The sequence below is a fragment of the Chiloscyllium plagiosum genome, unplaced genomic scaffold (genome assembly GCF_037043375.1).
Source record: "Chiloscyllium plagiosum isolate Xiang-an unplaced genomic scaffold, Cpla_swu_hap1 HiC_scaffold_16, whole genome shotgun sequence".
Lineage (NCBI taxonomy): Eukaryota > Metazoa > Chordata > Chondrichthyes > Orectolobiformes > Hemiscylliidae > Chiloscyllium > Chiloscyllium plagiosum.
The window spans coordinates 19,393,018-19,412,840 of NW_028270154.1; the positions used below are offsets into that span (position 1 = coordinate 19,393,018).

Here is a 19,823-nt window from a genome sequence, read left to right on the forward strand (position 1 = left end):
ATTTTCAAGACATGAAACAAATCCATTAGTTTGGTCCAATCCTTTGTAAAATCAGAAGAGTTGGGTTTTTTTAGATTCCCTACAGTGTGGAAACAGGCCCCTTTGGCCCAACAAGTACACACCGATCCTCCGAAGAGTAACCCACCAAGACCCATTTCCCTCTAACAAATGCACCTAGCACTATGGGCAATTTAGCTTGGCCAATTCACCTAACCTGCACATCTTTGGACTGTGGGAGGAAACCGGAGCACCCGGAGGAAACCCACGCAGACACGGGGAGAATGTGCAAACTCCACATAGACAGTTCCCGAGGCTGGAATCAAACCTCGGTCCCTGGTGCTGTGAGGCTGCAGTGCTAACCACTGAGCCACCGTGCTGCCCCCTTTTTCATTTTATAATCTGTTTATTAGTACTTTGGAGATACATACATCTTATTATGCTACATTAGTTTCCTTTTGTATCCTTTGCTTTTGTTTTTGCTGTACCATTAAAAATGGTAGGGGGCAGTGTGGTGCAGTTTCTGGACTATAACTAGTATTTGAAATATGTGTGAGTGAAATAATAGGGACTAGATTTTATATGGTGGGGAGGGATACTCTCATCAGGAAGAACTGTTGCCACTTACTGGATGATTGAGGAAGAAGGCTTCTGTCCCTCAGGGATAGGAGGTTCTGCCTCAGAGACCCGGTGCTCAATCAGAAGCTGCCAAATTTCCTGTACCAGTGGTGCCACTGAAAGTGGTGGCTAATGCCAATATTGTGCTGGGGTTTGAGGAAGTGAGTTGCGCTAGACTGTGACTTTGAGTGTTAAGGGGGTCCTATTACTAGGGTGAGGGTCATAGACCTTGAGGGAAGTAGGTTTTTGGAGGTCCACTAAGGATTGACCATTCTTCCTTCTCCTGCCCATCATTAGCCCACAGAGGGAACCCTGCCAGTTTGGGTGATAGGTGTGGGCTTTGCCTGCTATTGGTTAAATTCCAGTGTTAATTGCCCATGTAATTGACCATCTGGCTGGTGGGCCAGATAATGTCATCACTGTCACTGGTAAAATTATAACAGGGGAAAGGGCAGGCAGGTAAACATTTGGCAGGCTGCCCGCTGAATTCTATATTCCCCAACTTCACACCCATCAGAAGGGATGGTATAAACTAGCCCGATAATCTGGCTGTATTATAGAGTCACAGAGATGTACAGCATGGAAACAGACCCTTCGGTCCAACAGACCCTTCGGCCGACCTGATATCCTAACCTAATCTAGTATCGTTTGCCAGCACTTGGTCTATATCCTTCTAAACCTTCCTATTCATATACCCATCCAAATGCCTTTTAAATGCTGCAATTGTACCAGCCTCCACCACTTCCTCTGGCAGCTCATACATGCACCACCCTCTGTGAAAAAGTTGCCCCTTAGGTCCCTTTTATATCTTTCCCCTCTCACCCTAAAGCTATGCCCTCTAGTTCTGGACTCCCCCACCCTAGGGAAAAGATCTCGTCTATTTACCCTATCCACACCCCTCATGATTTTATAAACCTCTATAAGATCACCCCTCAGGCTCCAACACTCCAGGGAAAACAGCCCCAGTCTGTTCAGCCTCTCCCTATAGCTCAATTCCCCCAACCCTGGCAACAACCTTGTAAATCTTTTCTGAACCCTTTCAAGTTTCACAACACCCTGCCGATAGGAAGGAGACCAGAGCTACACATAATATTTCAAGTGGCCTAACCAATGTCCTGTACATCCACAACATGACCTCTCAACTTCTATACTCAATGCTCTGAGCAATAAAGGAAAGCATACCAAATGTCTTCTTCACTATCCTATTTACCTGCGACTCTACTTTCAAAGAACTATGAACCTGCACTCCAAGGTCTCTTCGTTCACAACACTCCCCCAGGGCTGAAAACGTGTTGCTGGAAAAGCGCAGCAGGTCAGGCAGCATCCAGGGAACAGGAGAATCGACGTTTCGGGCATAAGCCCTTCTTCAGGAATTCCTGAAGAAGGGCTTATGCCCGAAACGTCGATTCTCCTGTTCCCTGGATGCTGCCTGACCTGCTGCGCTTTTCCAGCAACACATTTTCAGCTCTGATCTCCAGCATCTGCAGACCTCACTTTCTTCCCAACACTCCCCCAGGGCCTTACCATGAAGTATATATGTCCTGCTCTGATTTGCTTTTCCAAAATGCAGCACCTTGCACTTATCTAAATTAAACTCCATCTGCCACTCCTCAGTCCATTGGTCCCATTATACTCTGAGGTAACATACTTCGCTGTCCACTACACCTCCAATTTTGGTGTCATCTACAAGCTTACTAACTATACCTGTGTTCACAATCAAATCATTTATATAAATAATGAAAAGTAGTGGACCCAGCACTGATCCTTGTGGCATTCCATTGGTCACAGGCCTCCATTCTGAAAACCAACCCTCCACCACCACCCACCATCTTAAACCTTCGAGTTAGTTCTGTATCCAAATGGTTAGTTCTCCCTGTATTCCTTGAGATCTAAGGCTGCTAACCAGTCTAGCATGAGGAACCTTGTCAAATGCCTTATTGAAGTCCATATAGATCACATCTACTGCTCTGTCCTCATCAATCCTCTTTGTTACTTCTTCAAAAAACTCAAATCAAGTTTGTGAGACATGATTTCCCATGCACAAAGCCATGCTGACTGTCCCTAATCAGTCCCTGCCTTTCCAACTACATGTAAATGCTGTCCCTCAGGATTCCTTCCAACAACTTGCCCACCACCGATGTCAGGCTCACTGGTCTATAGTTCCCTGGCTTTTCCTTACCACCTTTCTTAAATAGTGGCACCACGTTAGCCAGCCTCCAGTCTTCCAGCAACTCACCCGTGTCTATCGATGACACAAATATCTCAGCAAGGCGCCCAGCAATCACTTCCTTAGCTTCTCACTAAGTTTGAGGTTCCTGACGATTTATCCACTTTTATGCGTTTATATTATGTTCCTTTATGTATTACCTGAAATGACATCTTTGCTGACAATACAAGAGTTATCTGCACTCTGCAAACCATAGTCCAATCAATCGGGTTCTGTCCATGTCCATCTCCAAGGAAAGGAGGCAACCCTCCCGTACATCCCCACATTCATCAGGACCTCCAGATTCTTTTCAGCAAAGCAAGGTGCTAACATTCCTTTATTAGCATCTCCTCATCAATCCTTCACATGCTGTATCTGTAAATCCAATCATTAACTGGTAATGTTTGACCTGCTACACAGCTGAGTTTGATGTGGTGTCGCTGGCAGGAAATCCAGAGGATTCCAGCAGTGGTAAGTGCTTCCTCCATCTGTGAGTGCAGGATAGTGAGGTATCAGTGCCGTGGAAGTGCAGTTTATAGTTAATGAGGTGTAATAAAACTCACTTGAGCTCACAAAAAGAAACCTTACATGAAACTTCCTGAATTGACACAGCAAGCGTTTGGGAAAATTTGGGTCTTTGTGTCTGTCTTCAGAAAAGGTGACAATGAAATTAAGGTTGTAAAATCAGTGAGAGAGTAGAGAAACTTTGGTGAAAGTGGATTCTGTATTAACCATGAAAGTGAAATTGCACATAGCCTTGAAAACAATTAAATCAGAAGGCTGCGGGAAGAAAGCTGGGAGTAGGTCTAATCAGATTGCTGCTTCAAAGAGCTGGGACAGCATAATGAAAAAAATGGTCTCCTTCCACCTCCCTCTTGCCCTTTCTTTCATTTATCGTTCAAATGTCCTGTCACTTTAGAACATGTCCTTTCTTCCTCCTATCATTTGTCTCCTTTGAATCTGTCCTTGCAACCCCCACCATCTGTCATGTCACGTAACTTACGATGTTTTATATTCTGTCTACACCTTGTCTCTCTACATTCTTCATGCTCTTCAATGTTGTCACCCTCTCCCAACATCTCTCATGACCTGTTGACTACTATCTTATTTATCCGAGAGTCAGCCCCTTGTCTCCTTGTTTATTTTCAGTTCCAAGAAGAGTGAGAAGTTACTGCTCTGCAGTTTCATTTTTTCTTAAATCCAAGCTATTGAAACTTCAATGAAATAACCACAACATAGTGAAGATCTGTAGTCAAAATAAAACCACATTTTGTTGCATTTAATACAAAATTAAAAGAGAAACACTTTCTGTACAAACTCATACAGCAGAACAATATATTAAACACTGGCTGCACAAATAAAATACAGTCATCACATTTACTGAAATGGGGGAAAAGATGTTTACAGAGAATAACATGGAGGAATATGCATATGCTACAACTTCAGTTTTCTAAGTCAAAACCACTTTACAGTGTAATTATTTCATTGCAATATTCACGTAAGCAATCTGCACACACCATTAAGTTGATTGTTATTCAGCATAACCTTAAATAAGGCTCTTTTTGATGTAGCAGATTTTGCGTGCCATCATAAAATTAGGCCTTATACTAAAAGACACAGTTTCTAAGTTGCTTATCTGTAACCTTTTAGACCAATAACTAAGTTTATACTCTTGGGCCAGAAAATCATTCAAGCTCAAATGAAGACCACTTGCTCTTCAATGCCACTTAACCCCTTATTGGCTGAATTGTTTGATTGGAACAGAGGAAGAAAACAGTGAATGGTTTAACATTAGCGTGTTACAAGGATTTGATTGCTTGAGAAAGACTATCAGTAGGATTTCACTGTTACTGATTGATTGTGCAGATGTAACATAAACAGCTCTTGGTTCAATCGTTAATAAGTTGAAGCTTCTAGTAATGGCATCAGGATACCATAGACAATATTAAATGAGCACTTCTGTTCAATCTGGATTCCAGACAGGATTTTATTTTGCAATGTATCGATGGAATTCTCATCAATACCTCTTCCAATATTTGGACAATACAAATGAGAACCACCTTTTTTACTCATAATATGACACATACCAAGAAGCTCATCAAAAAGGATGAGTCTGGCCTATGGACCTCTAAGGTAGCCTAAAGATGTTGATCCAGCACCACTAAGTGTGAGAATCATTCAGTCATCCTAATGTGATATTTAGATGTGTAGATGTAGCTCGCTCTTCAGTGCAAAGATCCAATCAGGCAAAGGAGAAAGCATTGCAGATTTTTATTATTTTGGTTTTGTTCTGCAAAGAAATCTATATTTAAATACATTCTCATGAGATATTTGACAATGAGCTATTGTTTTTCTTGTCTGGGAACAACTGCCCTTGGCATAGAATGACCGAAAGGCAGGCTTGGCCCATGACTCCTCTTGACATTTCTTGAATGGATGGGATTCAAGAGCTTTGCACCAACATCAATTCTCACTCAATACAATATGCAGAAATAAGTTTGCATCACCCCAAACGTCTGCTCTGTGATTAGTTCTTCATGTAATTATAACTCTTTCCTGAATAAAGAAATCTGCCAGAGGTTGTAAAATGTCTTCATAACTTGGTTATTTGCATAAGAGAATCAGGGCACATCTTATGGAAAAAAGATGTTGGGCATAAATCAATTTGCATTGTGAAATTGCTTTTTCTTTGGAAATTGTAAAGTTTGTCTTTACATTTGTCTGTGTTTATCACAGACTGAATTATTAGCCTTTCTTTTAAACATGTGTTTAAATAAATGTAAAGAATGTTAGGGAATAGAATATTTCCCTTTATGTAGGCAACAAGGAATTAGCAATGATCTATTCCCTGGCCAAATATAGCAGAGCTTGGTTCAGAATAAAACTCATCGTCTCTGGCAAGAAAGGTGATGCCCATTCTCACATAAAATAACAAGTCTATAAACAGCTGCAATGATATTCACCCCTTCCCACAACATGCTGAATTCACTCTGCTGTTAGTAAAACATAACAAGAATCAAGTTACTTTTCATTGTATTTTCAGACGTGCACAACAACTAATGGCATGCCTAATGCAAATATCCATTAGCAAACAGAGAATATACAGACAGCATCCACAGTATCTCATTCATTCAATACTTTTATGGTTGGGACGAGTTTATATAGTTTTATCACTAAAAAGACTAGATTTGTACAATCTCACGAACATTACACTCATAAAAGTGACACCAATGTAATTGTTCTCCCATTGTCTTTATATCAGTCTTTATTGTGGCATTTCTTCTGAATTCACCAACAGCCACCAAGTGTCACCTCAGAGCTGTAGCCTTATGAATGCAATGGCAAGCTGTTGCTGCAGCATTTATACCATGGTAGGGCTGTCAGCTTGGGGCACTGTTAAACGGCCTACTGTCCAGAGGGTATTTAAAATCAACCCTCGATTCATACCCATAATAAAGTCATTACAGTGATCTTAGAGTAGGCAGTAAGTGGGTGTTAGCAGGCTTGACCTGACATAGTGCATGATTAAAATATGAAGAAGTCTCTGCATTAAAACATCACCTCCTCACAGCTGCCATAGTCACTCTCCATCAGATCAGAGTCCTCATAACATGTTGGCATGATCAGACGGGGCACCACTGCTTGTGAGGGCATGGGCTCGCACTCTGCATAGGATGGCTGGGCAACGCTGAGACGAACATGAACCTTCTGGTAGCCCGGCTGCATGGGAACGCCTGGGGCCTGCGCTTTCAGCAGCTCTGCTGGGTAGTAGCTGATGGCCGTGTACTCGTTCTGACAGCGAGACGGCAATAAGGCCACGGGGTTACCATCGGGGAAGTCTTCCAAGACCTGATCGCTATACTGTGGGGCTAGGGGAGCCCGCTTGCTTCGTGGTGAATAATGATCCAGTGGGAATGGGAAGCCATCATATCTGTCTAAGTGTTCATTGCCCATTGGAGGTGGGAGACTCTCTTCGATTGCTTCATACCGGGAATATTCCGGCATCCTTGGCGAGTGAGACTGAGGCTGGGGCGGCCAGACTGGAGGATCACCATGGTAGACTGAAAATTAAAAAGCAACGTTAAAAGGATCTTGAGGAAATATTAAAATTTCAAATCACTAATCAAGAAGCATCTTCAAGAGGAAGGGCCAGGGTTTTTCTTTTGCTACGTATTTTCTATTTTCTGTCCAGTTAGATCCAGCTGCCAACATACTCCCACCCATTCTTTATCAATTCAGGTTGATGGCGGGATGTGGATCTCTCAGTAACACTGTACATTCTGGGTAAGGTGGTCTGTCAAAAGCTCCAGTATTAACCTGTCTTTTCCTTCCACTAGATTCCTGCTCCACTGTGTCAATTTTCAGTGCTTCCCTTTCCAGGGTTTGTCTAACCTACTTTAACCATGCTCTGGGTCCAACCATGCCCTTTCTTTCCCTAACTTCTTTCATCATGTCCCCTTTTGGCATGAGCTATCATCCCAATACAGGTGAACAAAGTCCTTTTCTTCACCGTATCACTTCATGGTTCACCTTTTTTTTCTCTTTTCTCGCACATACATTCCTATCCTTTACTCAAAGAATATTGTAACCTCAGATAGTGCTATACTGCCATCTGCAGTTGATAATCTGCTTTGAATATTGCAGAACGGTGATATAAAAACTTAAAATGGTTGTCTTTAGCGGCATGCCATTTGACAAACTAACCACCTTTAATGCTAACAGGCTCATACTATCCTGTTATAGCTACAAACTTTACATCCATAGTCCCTCTCTGAAGCATCTTTGATTTTTAACTTGAATTGCCTTTTTCAATGTTTAGCATTTTTTTTACATTTTCATTTTGCTTTTTGTTTATGACTTTCTACTCTGATTTATTGTCTGCTGAGTAGTTTTTATTCACGGTTACAATTTGTTTCATTCTGTAGATTTATTTTACCCTTTCTTTTATTCACATTTTTAATCACCATCTTTCACCATTCAAGCAATCCTTAAAGGAAGCTTCATTTCACCAACAGGTCCCAACCTGTAGAAAAGCACTGTGGAGCTAAAAGGAGTGTACTAACAGTGGAGTAACAGCTAAAGAACTGTTGAAAGAATGTAGTTTGTTGTTAGTGCACAATGATTCAGTGAACATATCAAGTAGTGGTGACATACCTTGTTCCACATAAACCTATTTTAAAATGCATTCCTGGGATGTGGGTGTCACTGGCTAGGTCAGAATTATATTGCTCAGCCCTAATTACCCAGAGGGCATTTAAGAGGCAAACACATTGCTGTGGGTCTGCTGTCACATGCAGGCCAGACCATTAAAAGGTGACAGTTTCCTTCCCTAAAGGACATTAGTGAACCAGATGAATTTTTCTGACAATCAGTATTTCATGGTCGTCACTGGACTCTTAATTCCAGAATTTTTTTAACTGAATTCAAATTCCATCATCTGCCATGGGAGAAATGAACATTACATTGGTCTTTGGATTAATATAGAAACAAATTACTGCAGATGCTGGAATCTGTACCAAAAACAAAAAGTGTTGGAATTCACAGTAGGTCAGGCAGCATCCATGAAGAGACATCAAGGTAACATTTCAAATCTAGATAACTGCATCAGTTCTGATGAAGAGTCACCTAGACTCAAAACGTTAGCTTACTCTCTCTCCGTGGATGCTGCCTAACCCACTGTGAATTTCAGCATTTTTTGTCCTCTGGATTAATAGTCTAGTGATAATACCACTAGGTCATTGCCTACCCTCAGGCGATATCAGCTTGGCTGGGACACAGGACCATTCAGTGACATAGATCAATTAGCATCTCAAACCTGTTCCACAATCTAACTTGATGCAGCCAATCTGGATCTTAATTCCATTTACACGCCCTGGCTCTGGAATCTTTAATATCCTTACCCAACAAAAATCTATCAATCTCAGTATTTGAACATTCACTTGGTCGCCCCCAACTCCAGCTCTTTGTGCAGATATAGTGCCAGGCTTTCACTAGCTTTTGTGAAAGAATGCGTTTGGGCACCACTTTTGAATAGATTCATTTTAACTTTGATGTTAAGCCTCTTCATTCTGGATTTACATAGCAGATCATATATCCAGTTCATCGACTCGACTGAGTTGCAAGAATTAGCCTCATCAGCACAAGTTGAAGGTGAGAAAAAAATGGACAGGGATTCCCCACTAATGCTCGTCTTTTTATGGTCCTTAGTAAATGTTGGTTGAGAACAATATTAAACTTTATGTTAAATGGCTATTTGCTCTTTTGTTCAGTCAGACCACCAGCTAATATTGATTGTCGAGGCTTACACAGGTCTAATACACATCATATTGCAGACTGATTGGCACTGGTAAAATTATGGCAATGTTTCACAACAAATTAGGGTGTGTATGTTAATGATGGAAGACTACTCAAATTGTGGAATGTATACATACACCTGGTTTTGTGCACAAGCATTTTTTTTTGTCTTGTTAAACCACAAAATTTGGAAAAGTGAACAATCTAACAATTACTCAACAGTGATTCACAAGGTATTAAAAGACATGAGAGACAAAGGTTAAGAGACCCAGCACAGCTTCAGTAAAGGATTCCTGAATCATACTTATTTATTTTTCTAATGAACCTTTCCTAACTTGCAGTACATTTCAAAATAGCTGCATGCCATCAGAATTCTAGGAAGTCATTTTCAATGTGGTAACAAAAGATAAAAGTGGATTGTCTACTCATTGCAGGATACGGACTGGGTGGGTTCTGCAATAAAGTGGTGATCTGCTTTGTTGGGTTTGGTCTCACATTGCAAATTACCTCTCACCCCTGCATCAACACAACCTTTAGTCTGATAGTTCATTTTTTGTCTCAAAATGCACCAGACAGTCCTTGATTGATGTTTCAATGCAAGGATCAATGACATAGGAACTCACTATGAATCAATCTGAATTTTGAGGAAGTAACAAGCAAGTTAATCAAAGAATAGCCTATGACTCTATAATAGCCATTTGGATTTCCAGAAGACTGTTGACATAGTGTCGCAAAAGAGGAATCAAATACAATGATAAGAACTCATGGTATTAAGGGAAAGGTACTAGCATGGATAAAGGATTGGTTGACTGGCAGAAAACAGAGAGTAGGGATAAAGGAGTCTTTTTCAGGATGGCGGCTGGTGACTAGAGGAATTCCACAGGGGTCCGTGTTGGGACCACGACTATTCACATTATACTTTAATGGTCTGGACAAAGGAACTGAGGGGATTGTTGCTAAGTTTGCAGATGACACAAAGATAGGTGGAGAGACAGGGTGATGTTGAGGAAGCGAGGAGGCTGCAGAAGGACATGGACAGGCTTGAAGAGCGGACAAAGAAGCTGCAAATGGAATTTGATGGGGGAGGTATGAGGTTTGCACTTTTGTAGGAAAGAACAGAATCATGGATTATTTTCTAAATGGGGCATGGTTCAGAAATCTGAAGCACAAAGGGACTTGGGAGACCTAGTTCAGCATTGTCTAAAGGTTAACATGCAGGATCACTTGGCACTTGGGAAGGCAAATGCAGTGTTAGCATTAATTTCAAAACAGCTAGCACACAACAGCAGAGATGTACTGCTGATGGCTGTATAAGACTCTGGTCAGACCACATTTGGAATATTGTGAGCAGTTTTGGGCCCCATATCCAAGGAAGATTGGAGGAGGTCCAGAGGAGGTTTACAAGAATGATCACTGGGATGCAGGGCTTGTCATATGAGATGCAGTTGAGGACTCTGGATCTGTGCTCCACGGAATTTAGAAGGATGGTGGGGGTGGAATCTCAATTAAGTTTACAGAATACTGAGAGGTCTGGATAGAGTGGATGTGGAGAAGATGTTGTCACTAGTAGCAGAGACCAGGACCCGAGTGCACAGCCTTAGAGTGAAGACATTCCTTTTCATCTAGTTCCTTCAGCGAAGGGGTAGTGAATCTGTGAAACTCATTGCCACAGAGGGCTTTGGAGGCCAAGTCATTGAATGTTTTGAAGACTGAAATAGACAGGTGCTTGGTCAGTAAATGGATCAGGGATTATGTGGTCTGGACAGGAGAATGGAGTTCAGAAGTTCCTTCTGGTGCTCCGGTTTCCTCCCACAGTCCAAAGATGTGCAGGTCAGGTGCTAAGTTGCCCATAGTGTTAGGTGCATTAGTCAGAGGGAAGTGGGGACTGGGTGGGGTGCTCTTCGGAGGGTCGGTGTGGACTTGTTGGGCCGAAGGGCCTGTTTCCACACTGCAGGGAATCTAATCTAATCTATATCAGCCATAATTATGGTGGAGTGGATTCAGTGGGCTGAATGACCTTATTCTGCTCCTGTATCTTATGGTCTTCTGGCTAAAGGAATCATTAAGGGAATCACTATTACCGGTCAGAGAAGGTTTGATCTTCAATGCATCCCAGTGTCACAGATGGGACAATTGGTCTTCAACCAATTTGATTCACTCCATGTGATATCAAAAAAAAAGGCTGGAGACACTCGATTCTGCAAAGGCTATGGGCCCTTACAACATTGCAGCATTGGTATTGAGGACTTGTACTTCAGAACTAGCTGCACCTATTGTGAAGCTGCTTCAGTACTGTAACGGCACCAGCATCTCTCCTAACGAGTGAACATTGCCAAAATATGCCCTGTGCTCAAACAGCAGGTCAAATCCAACCCAGCGCTTGTCTTTCTATCAGTTTATTCTCAGACAACAGACCAAAGTGATGGAAGTCTTTGACACTATCAACTGGTGCTTACAAAGGAATAACCTGCTCATTGCTACTCAGTTTGGAATATGCCAGGTCTACTCTCTACAACCTCAGTCAAAGGATAAACAGAAGACAAAACTCCCGAGGTGTGGTGACGATGATTGCCTTTGACATTAGGGAAGTGTTTGATCAAGTATGGTATCAAGGAGCTCTAGCAAAGCTGGGGTTAATGGGGAAACCTTGGATAGTTGATTTCACACTCAGCATAAAGCACAAAGTGGTTGTTGAAGGTCAATTATCTCAGCTCCAGGAGATCTCTGAGGAGAGTCCCGGGTCCAACCAACTTCTGCTGCATGATCAATAATCTTCCCTCCACAATAAGGTCAGAGATGGAGATGTTCTCTGATGTTCAAATGTTCATTACCATTTGTAGCTCCTCAGATACTGAAGCAGTGACTGTCAAAATGCAGCAGGATCTGGAGATTAGACAGACTTATGCTGCTAGTTGGCAAGTAATTCACGACACACAAGGATCAAGCATTAATCATCTCAAGCAAGAGTCATAGAGTCATGGGTAGAGTCATAGAGATGTACAGCACAGAAACAAACCCGTCGGTCCAACTCATCCATGCCGACCAGATATTTTAATCTAATCTAGTCCCATTTGCCAGAACTTGACCCATATCCCTCTAAACCCTTCCCATTCATATACCCATCCAGATGCCTTTTAAATGTTGCAATTGTACTTGCGTCCACCACTTCCTCTGGCAGCTCATTCCATGCATGCACCACCCTCTGCATGAAAAAGTTGCCCCTTAATTTCCTTTTATATCTTTCCCCTCTCACCCTAAACCTATGGCCTCTAGTTCTGGATTCTCCCACCTCAGGGAAAATACTTTGGCTATTTATCCTATACATGCTCTTCATGATTTTATAAACCTCTGTATGGTCACCCCTCAGCTTCCAACACTCCAGGGAAAACTATCCCAGCCTATTCAGCCTCTCCCTATAGTTCAAATCTTCCAAACCCGGCAACATCCTTGTAAGTCTTTTCTGAACACTTTCAAGTTTCACAACATCTTTCTGATTTGAACGAGACCAGAATTGCATGAAATATTTAAAAGTGGCCTAACTAATGTCCTGTACAGCCACAACATGACCAATAAAGGAAAGCATACCAATGCCTTCTTCACTATCCTATCTATCTGCGACTCTACTTTCAAGGAACTATAGACCTGCACTCCAAGGTCTCTTTGTTCAGCAACACTCCCTTTGGACATTACCATTAAGTGTATATGTCCTGCTCAGAGTTACTTTTCCAAAATGCAGCACCTCACATTTATCTAAGTTAAACTCCACCTGCCACTCCTCAGCCCATTGGCCCATCTGATCAAGATCCCATTATACTCTGAGGTAACCTTCTTCGCTGTCTACTACACCTCAATTTTGGTGTCATCTGTCAACTTACTAACTATACCTCATCCAAATCATTTATATAAATGATGAAAAATGGTGGACCCAGCACCAATCTTATGGTACTCCAACGGTCACAGGCCTCCAGTCTGAAAACCAACCCTCCACCACCACCTCTGTCTTCTACCTTCAAGCCATCGACAGAATCCAGCCATTTCCCCTTGTAAATCAATAGTACTATCATCACTGAATCCCCCACCATCCACAACCTGGGGGGGTTACTATTAACTAGAAATGGAACTGGACCAGCCAAATCAATGCAGAAAATTATACTGCAAGTGACTCTCCTATGTCTCTTGACTCACTGATGCCTGCCATCTTCAGCATTCACTTCCCTTACCACTGAAGCACAGTGGCAGCAGCTGGTACCCTCTACAAGATGCACTGCAGCAACTTCCCAAGGCTCCTTTGACTGCACCTTCCAAACTCCTGACCTTTGTAAGATCAAAGGCAGCAGGTGAATGGAAACACTTGCAAGTTCTACCTCAAGTCTCTCATCAGCCCGATCTGGAATCATTTTGTCGTCCGTTCAGTGTTGCTGGGTCAAAGTTGTGGAAATCCAATCCTAACAACAGTGTGGGCATCCTTATACCACTAATGACTGCAGTGGCTCAAGAAGGCAACTCATCACCACCTTCTCCAGGACAACTAAGGATGGCCTAGCCAGCAATGTGCACATCTCATTAATGAATTTTTTTAAACATCCACATTTTAAATCCGAATTGAACCAAAAAAGATCAAGTCATTCAGCACATTGTTGGCACCACACCTGGAGAGTATCTGATCAGCACATATCAGCTACAACTGGAGCAATTCATTGAGCTTATAGGAGGCATTGCAAAGAGGAATTCTAAAATAAATTTGAAATATTATACTTCGAATGTATTTTCTCCTTGGCTAAGTAGAAAAGTCCCAATGATATCAAAGTATATGGACTTTTGGGATTCATAATTGAGTACGTTGAGGCACTGAATACAAGAGAAGGGATTTATGCTGAACACTAATGAAACTCTGATTTGGCCACATCTGGATTGCACTCAGTTGAGGTCACTATTCTTTAGGAAGACTATGAGCGCCATTCAGAGGGTACAGAAGATTTACCAGAGTGGCTCCAGAGGATAAGGGTTTTTCATTATAAAGTTCAATTGGAGAAGTTAAGGTTGGTCTCCTTGGAGCAAGGGACATTAAGTGGAGATGCAAAAAACATGTGTAAGATTATGGTTTGGATAAAGTAAACACGTTCCACTTTTAATGGTGAAAGGACTGGGAAAATAGGTCTAAGGTTTGGGGTGAGTGATGTAGAGCTGGTGATATGGACATTAAAAATTTTTAGGATCCTAGACTTTCCTATCAGGATGATGTAGGCAGAGATAATGAATGATTTCAGAAGTAAATTAGGTGGGCACTTGGGTGAAATAAACTTGCATGAGTATAAGGATAGAGTGAGGGAATTGAAATTGCTCAATGGTCTGGGCTTGATAGGTTGAATGGCCTCCTTCTCTAGCATAAGAGACTCATAAAAGACTGATAGACATTGAATGTTCTCACCTTCGTACTCACATTCCCAGGTTGTTTTTGGTATAGATTCATTATCCGAGTTGGAGGAGGGAGGAGGAGGAAGATTTGGTGCCACACTGCACACGACAGTTGGCCTACTTTTGCTGTGCACTGAGTTGAATGTGTTGAGGTCTGGATGCCCCTGTGATCCTTGGTATGAATTTCTGTCCAACTCATACACAGAGCCCTTGAGAATGTTGAGTGGGATGAGTGCAGACGAATGCAGATCACAATAGCTGTTCCTTGTTCTTTCACTCTTCGACAGCTCATTGCTGCCCAAAACACTCAGGGAGGCTTGCTTCTTATTTTTGTTCCTGACCTTACGGAAGATGACAAACAGTGCAACTAATATGCAGGCCACCAGCACGGCTCCTGCTATTTCGATAATTTCGTAGTGGCTGATGACAATGGGAGAGCTGTATAAGTGTTTCTCCACCGACTGATTACACAATTTGCCAGTGTATCCAGGTGTACAGTTGCAGTTAAAGAAACCAGAGAAATTCTCACAGCTCCCATTGTTTCTGCAAGGATCCTTTAGGCACTCATTGATATCCTCTTCACATCTGAGAATTCAAAGCATACAATTGTTACCTAGGGGTCCTGTAGCATAGCGTTATTGCCCCGACCTCTGAACCAGGATATCCGGTTCAAGACTCACTAATGTCTCAGCATATCTAAACAGTTTAATGAAAACAACAATGGTCAGGAGCAATGAGGAAGTTGGCAAGGGTAGGGGGACAGGAAGGTGTGCCTAGCCATTGCATAGTTGGATATATTTCACAGACCCTGCCCCACTCACATCAAATAAGTGGTCACCAATGGAATTTTAGTAGTTTGGAGTGGTCTGAATCCAGTTTGGAATGCGAAGCACCGGGTGAACACACATTATTCATAAGTTGGGAGAGGAAAGCGTGGCAGAGGCAGCTATGGGCAGAACTCCTTGGAACCAGAGAACAAGTACACACGGTGACTCAGTGATCAACATTGCTGCCTCACAGCGCCAGGGACCCGGGTTCGATCCCAGCCTTGGCCGACTGTATGTGGAGTTTGCACATTCTCCCCATGTCTGCGTGGGTTTTCTCCGGGTACTTCAGTTTCCTCCCACAATCCAAAGATGTGCAGGTCAGGTAGATTGACCATGCTAAATTTCCCATAGTGTTCAGCAATATGTGGGTCAGGTGCATTAGTCAGGGGTAAATGTGGAGTAATAGGGTAGGGGGATGGGTCTAGATGGGATACTGTTCGGAGGGTTGGTGTGGACTTGTTGGGCTGAATGGCCTGCGTCCATACTGTAGGGATTCTATGATTTCTAGTTATAGTTCACTGGATAAAGATGCTGGGCCTCAGATGAAACAAACAAGTAAAGCTTTTCTGGAGCATCAGAGCAAATAAGTTCCTGAATTTTGGGAGACACATGAGGCATTGTGAGATCATGGACAGTACATGCTGGTCTGTAATGTCTCAGGAGTTTGAGCACTTGAGTTTCTCCAATGACATAATGGCTACTCTCTTAGAGAACTGTAAGATACAGGCCTCTGGTTGATCTGGTGGAGAGAGAGCTATATAGCTCTGAAGTCAGCCAGCAAACAACAAAATAAAATCAGTGTAAAGTCATGCCAATATGAGGCCACCACAACAGTGAAAACTAAATAGCGTAACTCTACAAGATTCAGTAGATGATGTTGAGTAACGATGGATCTATTTCACAGAGAATGATTAATGATTAAAGTTAATGGAACCAGTCACTTAAGCAAGAACTGGGAAGGTATTTAGGAAGATTGTCAGCTGAGAGATACATGATGTGAGCTCTATATTCTGCAATCTGTTGCTGGTTCAAAGCAAAAGGAACGTGTCAATGAAGAAAGAAATATAGGATGAAAACATAAGATGTACAACTCAAACTTGGGTCCATCAGGAGTTTATGGCAATTGTTAATGTTAATAAGAAGGTGGAAAATTTACTGGATGTAGCAAAGTGTGATCAGAAATTGCTCTTTACCTTGGTCCTAAATAGCCCTTGGGACAGTTGCAGGTGTAGTTACTCTTTTGTGGGATGCAGGACCCACCATTGATGCAGGGTTGTGAGAGACAGAGATGATTGATCAGTTCACAGTGCATACCAAGAACATTCTTCGGACATTTGCAAACATATCCTAGATTTAAGGCATAAATAATAATTTAATAGAATCATACAGCACAGGAGCGGGTCTTCAGCAATCAGGTCTATACCACCAAAGCTACACCAGGCCCACCACCCAGCACTAGGTCTATTGCCTTGAATGTTATAACGTTTCATGCTCTCATCCAAGTACTTTGGAAAGGTTGTGAGGTTATTCGCTTTAACTGTTCTCCCAAGCAGTGCATTCCAGACCCCAACACCATCTGGATGAAAAAATATTTCAAGTCCCCTTTAAACATGGTGCCATTCTCCTTAAAATTATTCTCCTTTGTTATCGATTGTTCAACTAAGGGGAACAGCTGCTTTCTATTCATCTTGTCCATGCCCCTCATAATTTTATACACCTACATCAGGTCTCCCTCCAACCCTCTCTGCTCTAAAGCAAGCAACCTGAGCTTAGCCAGCCTCTCTTCACAGCTAAAGTGCTCCGTTCATGGCAACATCCTGGTGAATCTGCTCTGCATTCCCTCCAGTACAATCATATCCTTGCTGTAGCACAGAGACCAGGACTGTACACAGTGCTCCATATGTGTCTCACCCAAAGTCATAGAACCTTTACAGTGCAGAATGAGGTCATTTGGCCCATTGAGTAGGCACCAGCGTCCTGAAGAGCATCCCACCCTATCCCCATAACCCTATATTTTCCATGGCTAATTCATCTTGACTGCACATTCCTGGACAATATGGGGCAATTTATCATGGCCTATCCACCTAACCTGCACATCTTTGGACTGTGGGAGGAAACTTGAGCAACCAGAGGAAACCCACACAGACTGTCACCCAAAGCTGGAATTGAACCCGGGTCCTTGGTCCTGTGAGGCAGCAACACTAACTATTGTGCCACCCAAGTCCTACACAGCTCTAATATAACCGTCTTGCCCTTATAATCTATGCCTAGACATTTAAAGTCGAGTGCTCTGTATGCCTTCCTAACTATCTTCTTAACCTTTAGGGATTTGTGGACAAACATCTCAAGATTCTTCTGTTCCTCTGAGCTTCCTAATGTTCTGCCATTCATTGAGTACTCTATTATTTTGTTACTTCTTCCAAAGTACACCACCTCATACTTGCCAGGGTTAAATTCCATCTGCTACTGATCTGCCCATCTGACAAATCCATTTATATCCTCTTGTAAGCTTTTCAAGTGTCCCTCTCCAGCCATACAATGATCTGTGCCATCATGACCTTATCCCCCTCCTTTGCCAATTTTATTCATCATTCCTCTCAAAAGCATTGACTTTTATCAGGATATGGATCAAAAAGCATTAGCTTAGCAACAGGTCTTCATGGATGAGCCAAATAATGAATGTCACCAGTTCTTTGAACAAGGACAAAGTGCACAAACACATTGCACTGTCAAGTAAGCTTAAGAATTGTCCTTTAACTCTCCTGCAGCCAGAACTAAAAGCCCAGTCAAAGGTATTAATTGTGCTTTTGGCCCCAGTGTACTCACCTCCAGATGGATTGTCAGTGCACGTTCCCCCATTTTGACATGGTGCCCCTGAGCATACTTCAATAAGGGGACAACAGGCTTCGATTCCCACAGATGTTTCAACCACCACAAAGTGTTCATTTGTTTCTTCATCTTTTTTGTTATCATCCCCCTGGAATCTAATGGAGCCAAGGCAGCCTTTAAAGTCCTTGATGACTTGTTCATGGTTATTGGGTGTCAAGTGTTCCTCAAGAACTTGACCACCGAAAAACACAAAGTCACTTCTGCGGCACGTCCCCGAAAGTGCAGCAGAGGCTACATGAACTGAATCCAGCTCCAGAGTTACTGACAATGCAGTTACCTCAACTATAACTGAATGCCACAGCCCATTGTTGACTGGTGTGCCGTTTAGTGACAAAACTCTTCTCATTCCATCACAGACATGAGTGAATATCAGATCTCCATTGATGATCTGTAAAACATAATAAGATTTTTCTGAGAATCTGCTAGGTTTCTGGAAAGAATTATTATATCCAGTCTCTTTTTTGATATCTTCTGTGCAGCCTCATCAGCATTCCAAATTCCATCATCTAATTTACAGCTTCATCAGTTCCTCTCTTTTTTTCAGCAAAGTTCCAAAGTATTACTTAATTTCTCACTACATTTAGTCTATCTTCTACCATCAGTCATTCTCTTTAATATATCGATCTCCGTAGACTTGTTCATTCAAAGGCTATCCTTGCTAAGCTCACTTCTTTTGCCATTCTAAACTTGAACTCATCTAGCATTCTTCTTTCTGTATCCTAATCTCAGCAAGTTCAGTTCATACATGCTCCCTATCTTCCCCAACCTGCAGTCTAGCAATTGTCCAGCCCTGTAATTCTCCCACAACTTTGCACTTCTCTGATTTTGGCCTCTTGTATATGCTCAATTTTTACCTGCCCTGCACCTTTGGAGACTCTGACTTCCAAGACCTGGGTCCAAGGCTATAAATTCCCTCCCTCCTTTTAAAATACACTTTTAAATTCAACTCTTTGACCAAGCTGTTGTAGTACCTCCTTATATGGCTCAGTGTCAAAACTCATCTGATAACACTCTGCTGAAGTGCCTTGGGATATTTGATTGCATAAAGGCACAGGCTACAATTCAGTTATTTTCCCTATGTATGTAAAAATCTTTCTTTCTGCTGAGTGTGACAATGAAGTATAACCTCCCTGCCTTGTTAATAAGATTCTATTGCAGTATTTCCCTGTCTGTCCATCATTCAGGTATCAACAGAGATCTTCTCTCATTGGTCTTGAAGTGTCAATGATCAGCTTTCTCCTTAGCCTCAGTGACTTCCCTGATCTCAGTGGAACTTCCTGTTCACTCTATTCAGCTTCCCTTAAATCTGAATAGATTACCCCCTCTCAATCACACATTTAAGCTTCTTAACTCTGTAAATTTTACTGCCAGCAATTACATTACATAATCAGGGTTCTCAGGCACTCAATAACATAATTATTCTACTGTTTTATGTGGAAAATGTCATGAAATCGAATGCCCTCTCTTTTCAAATTACACCTAAGTGGTAATAATTAGGTGAGTAGGGCATTTGCTGGAGTTCTACATGTATCAAAATCTCAACTTAACCAAAACTGCCTTTTCTGACGCACGTAAGA

At 42.1% G+C, this 19,823-nt stretch overlaps 1 protein-coding gene across 2 annotated transcripts in view; it reads right to left on the reverse strand.

Moving 5' to 3' along the window:
- Positions 1-4,085: 4,085 nt before the first annotated feature.
- LOC122556511 (protocadherin Fat 1-like) overlaps positions 4,086-19,823 on the reverse strand; it is a 161,416-nt gene continuing 145,678 nt past the window's right edge. For both annotated transcript variants that reach the window (XM_043703233.2, XM_087995195.1), the window contains exons 21-24: positions 18,184-18,634; positions 16,551-16,704; positions 14,544-15,115; positions 4,086-6,882 (exon numbers count right to left, since the gene is read on the reverse strand). In XM_043703233.2, coding sequence (XP_043559168.2) covers positions 6,371-6,882; positions 14,544-15,115; positions 16,551-16,704; positions 18,184-18,634 — 1,689 coding nt within the window. In that variant the 3' untranslated portion in view covers positions 4,086-6,370. The remainder of the gene's footprint in view (positions 6,883-14,543; positions 15,116-16,550; positions 16,705-18,183; positions 18,635-19,823) is intronic.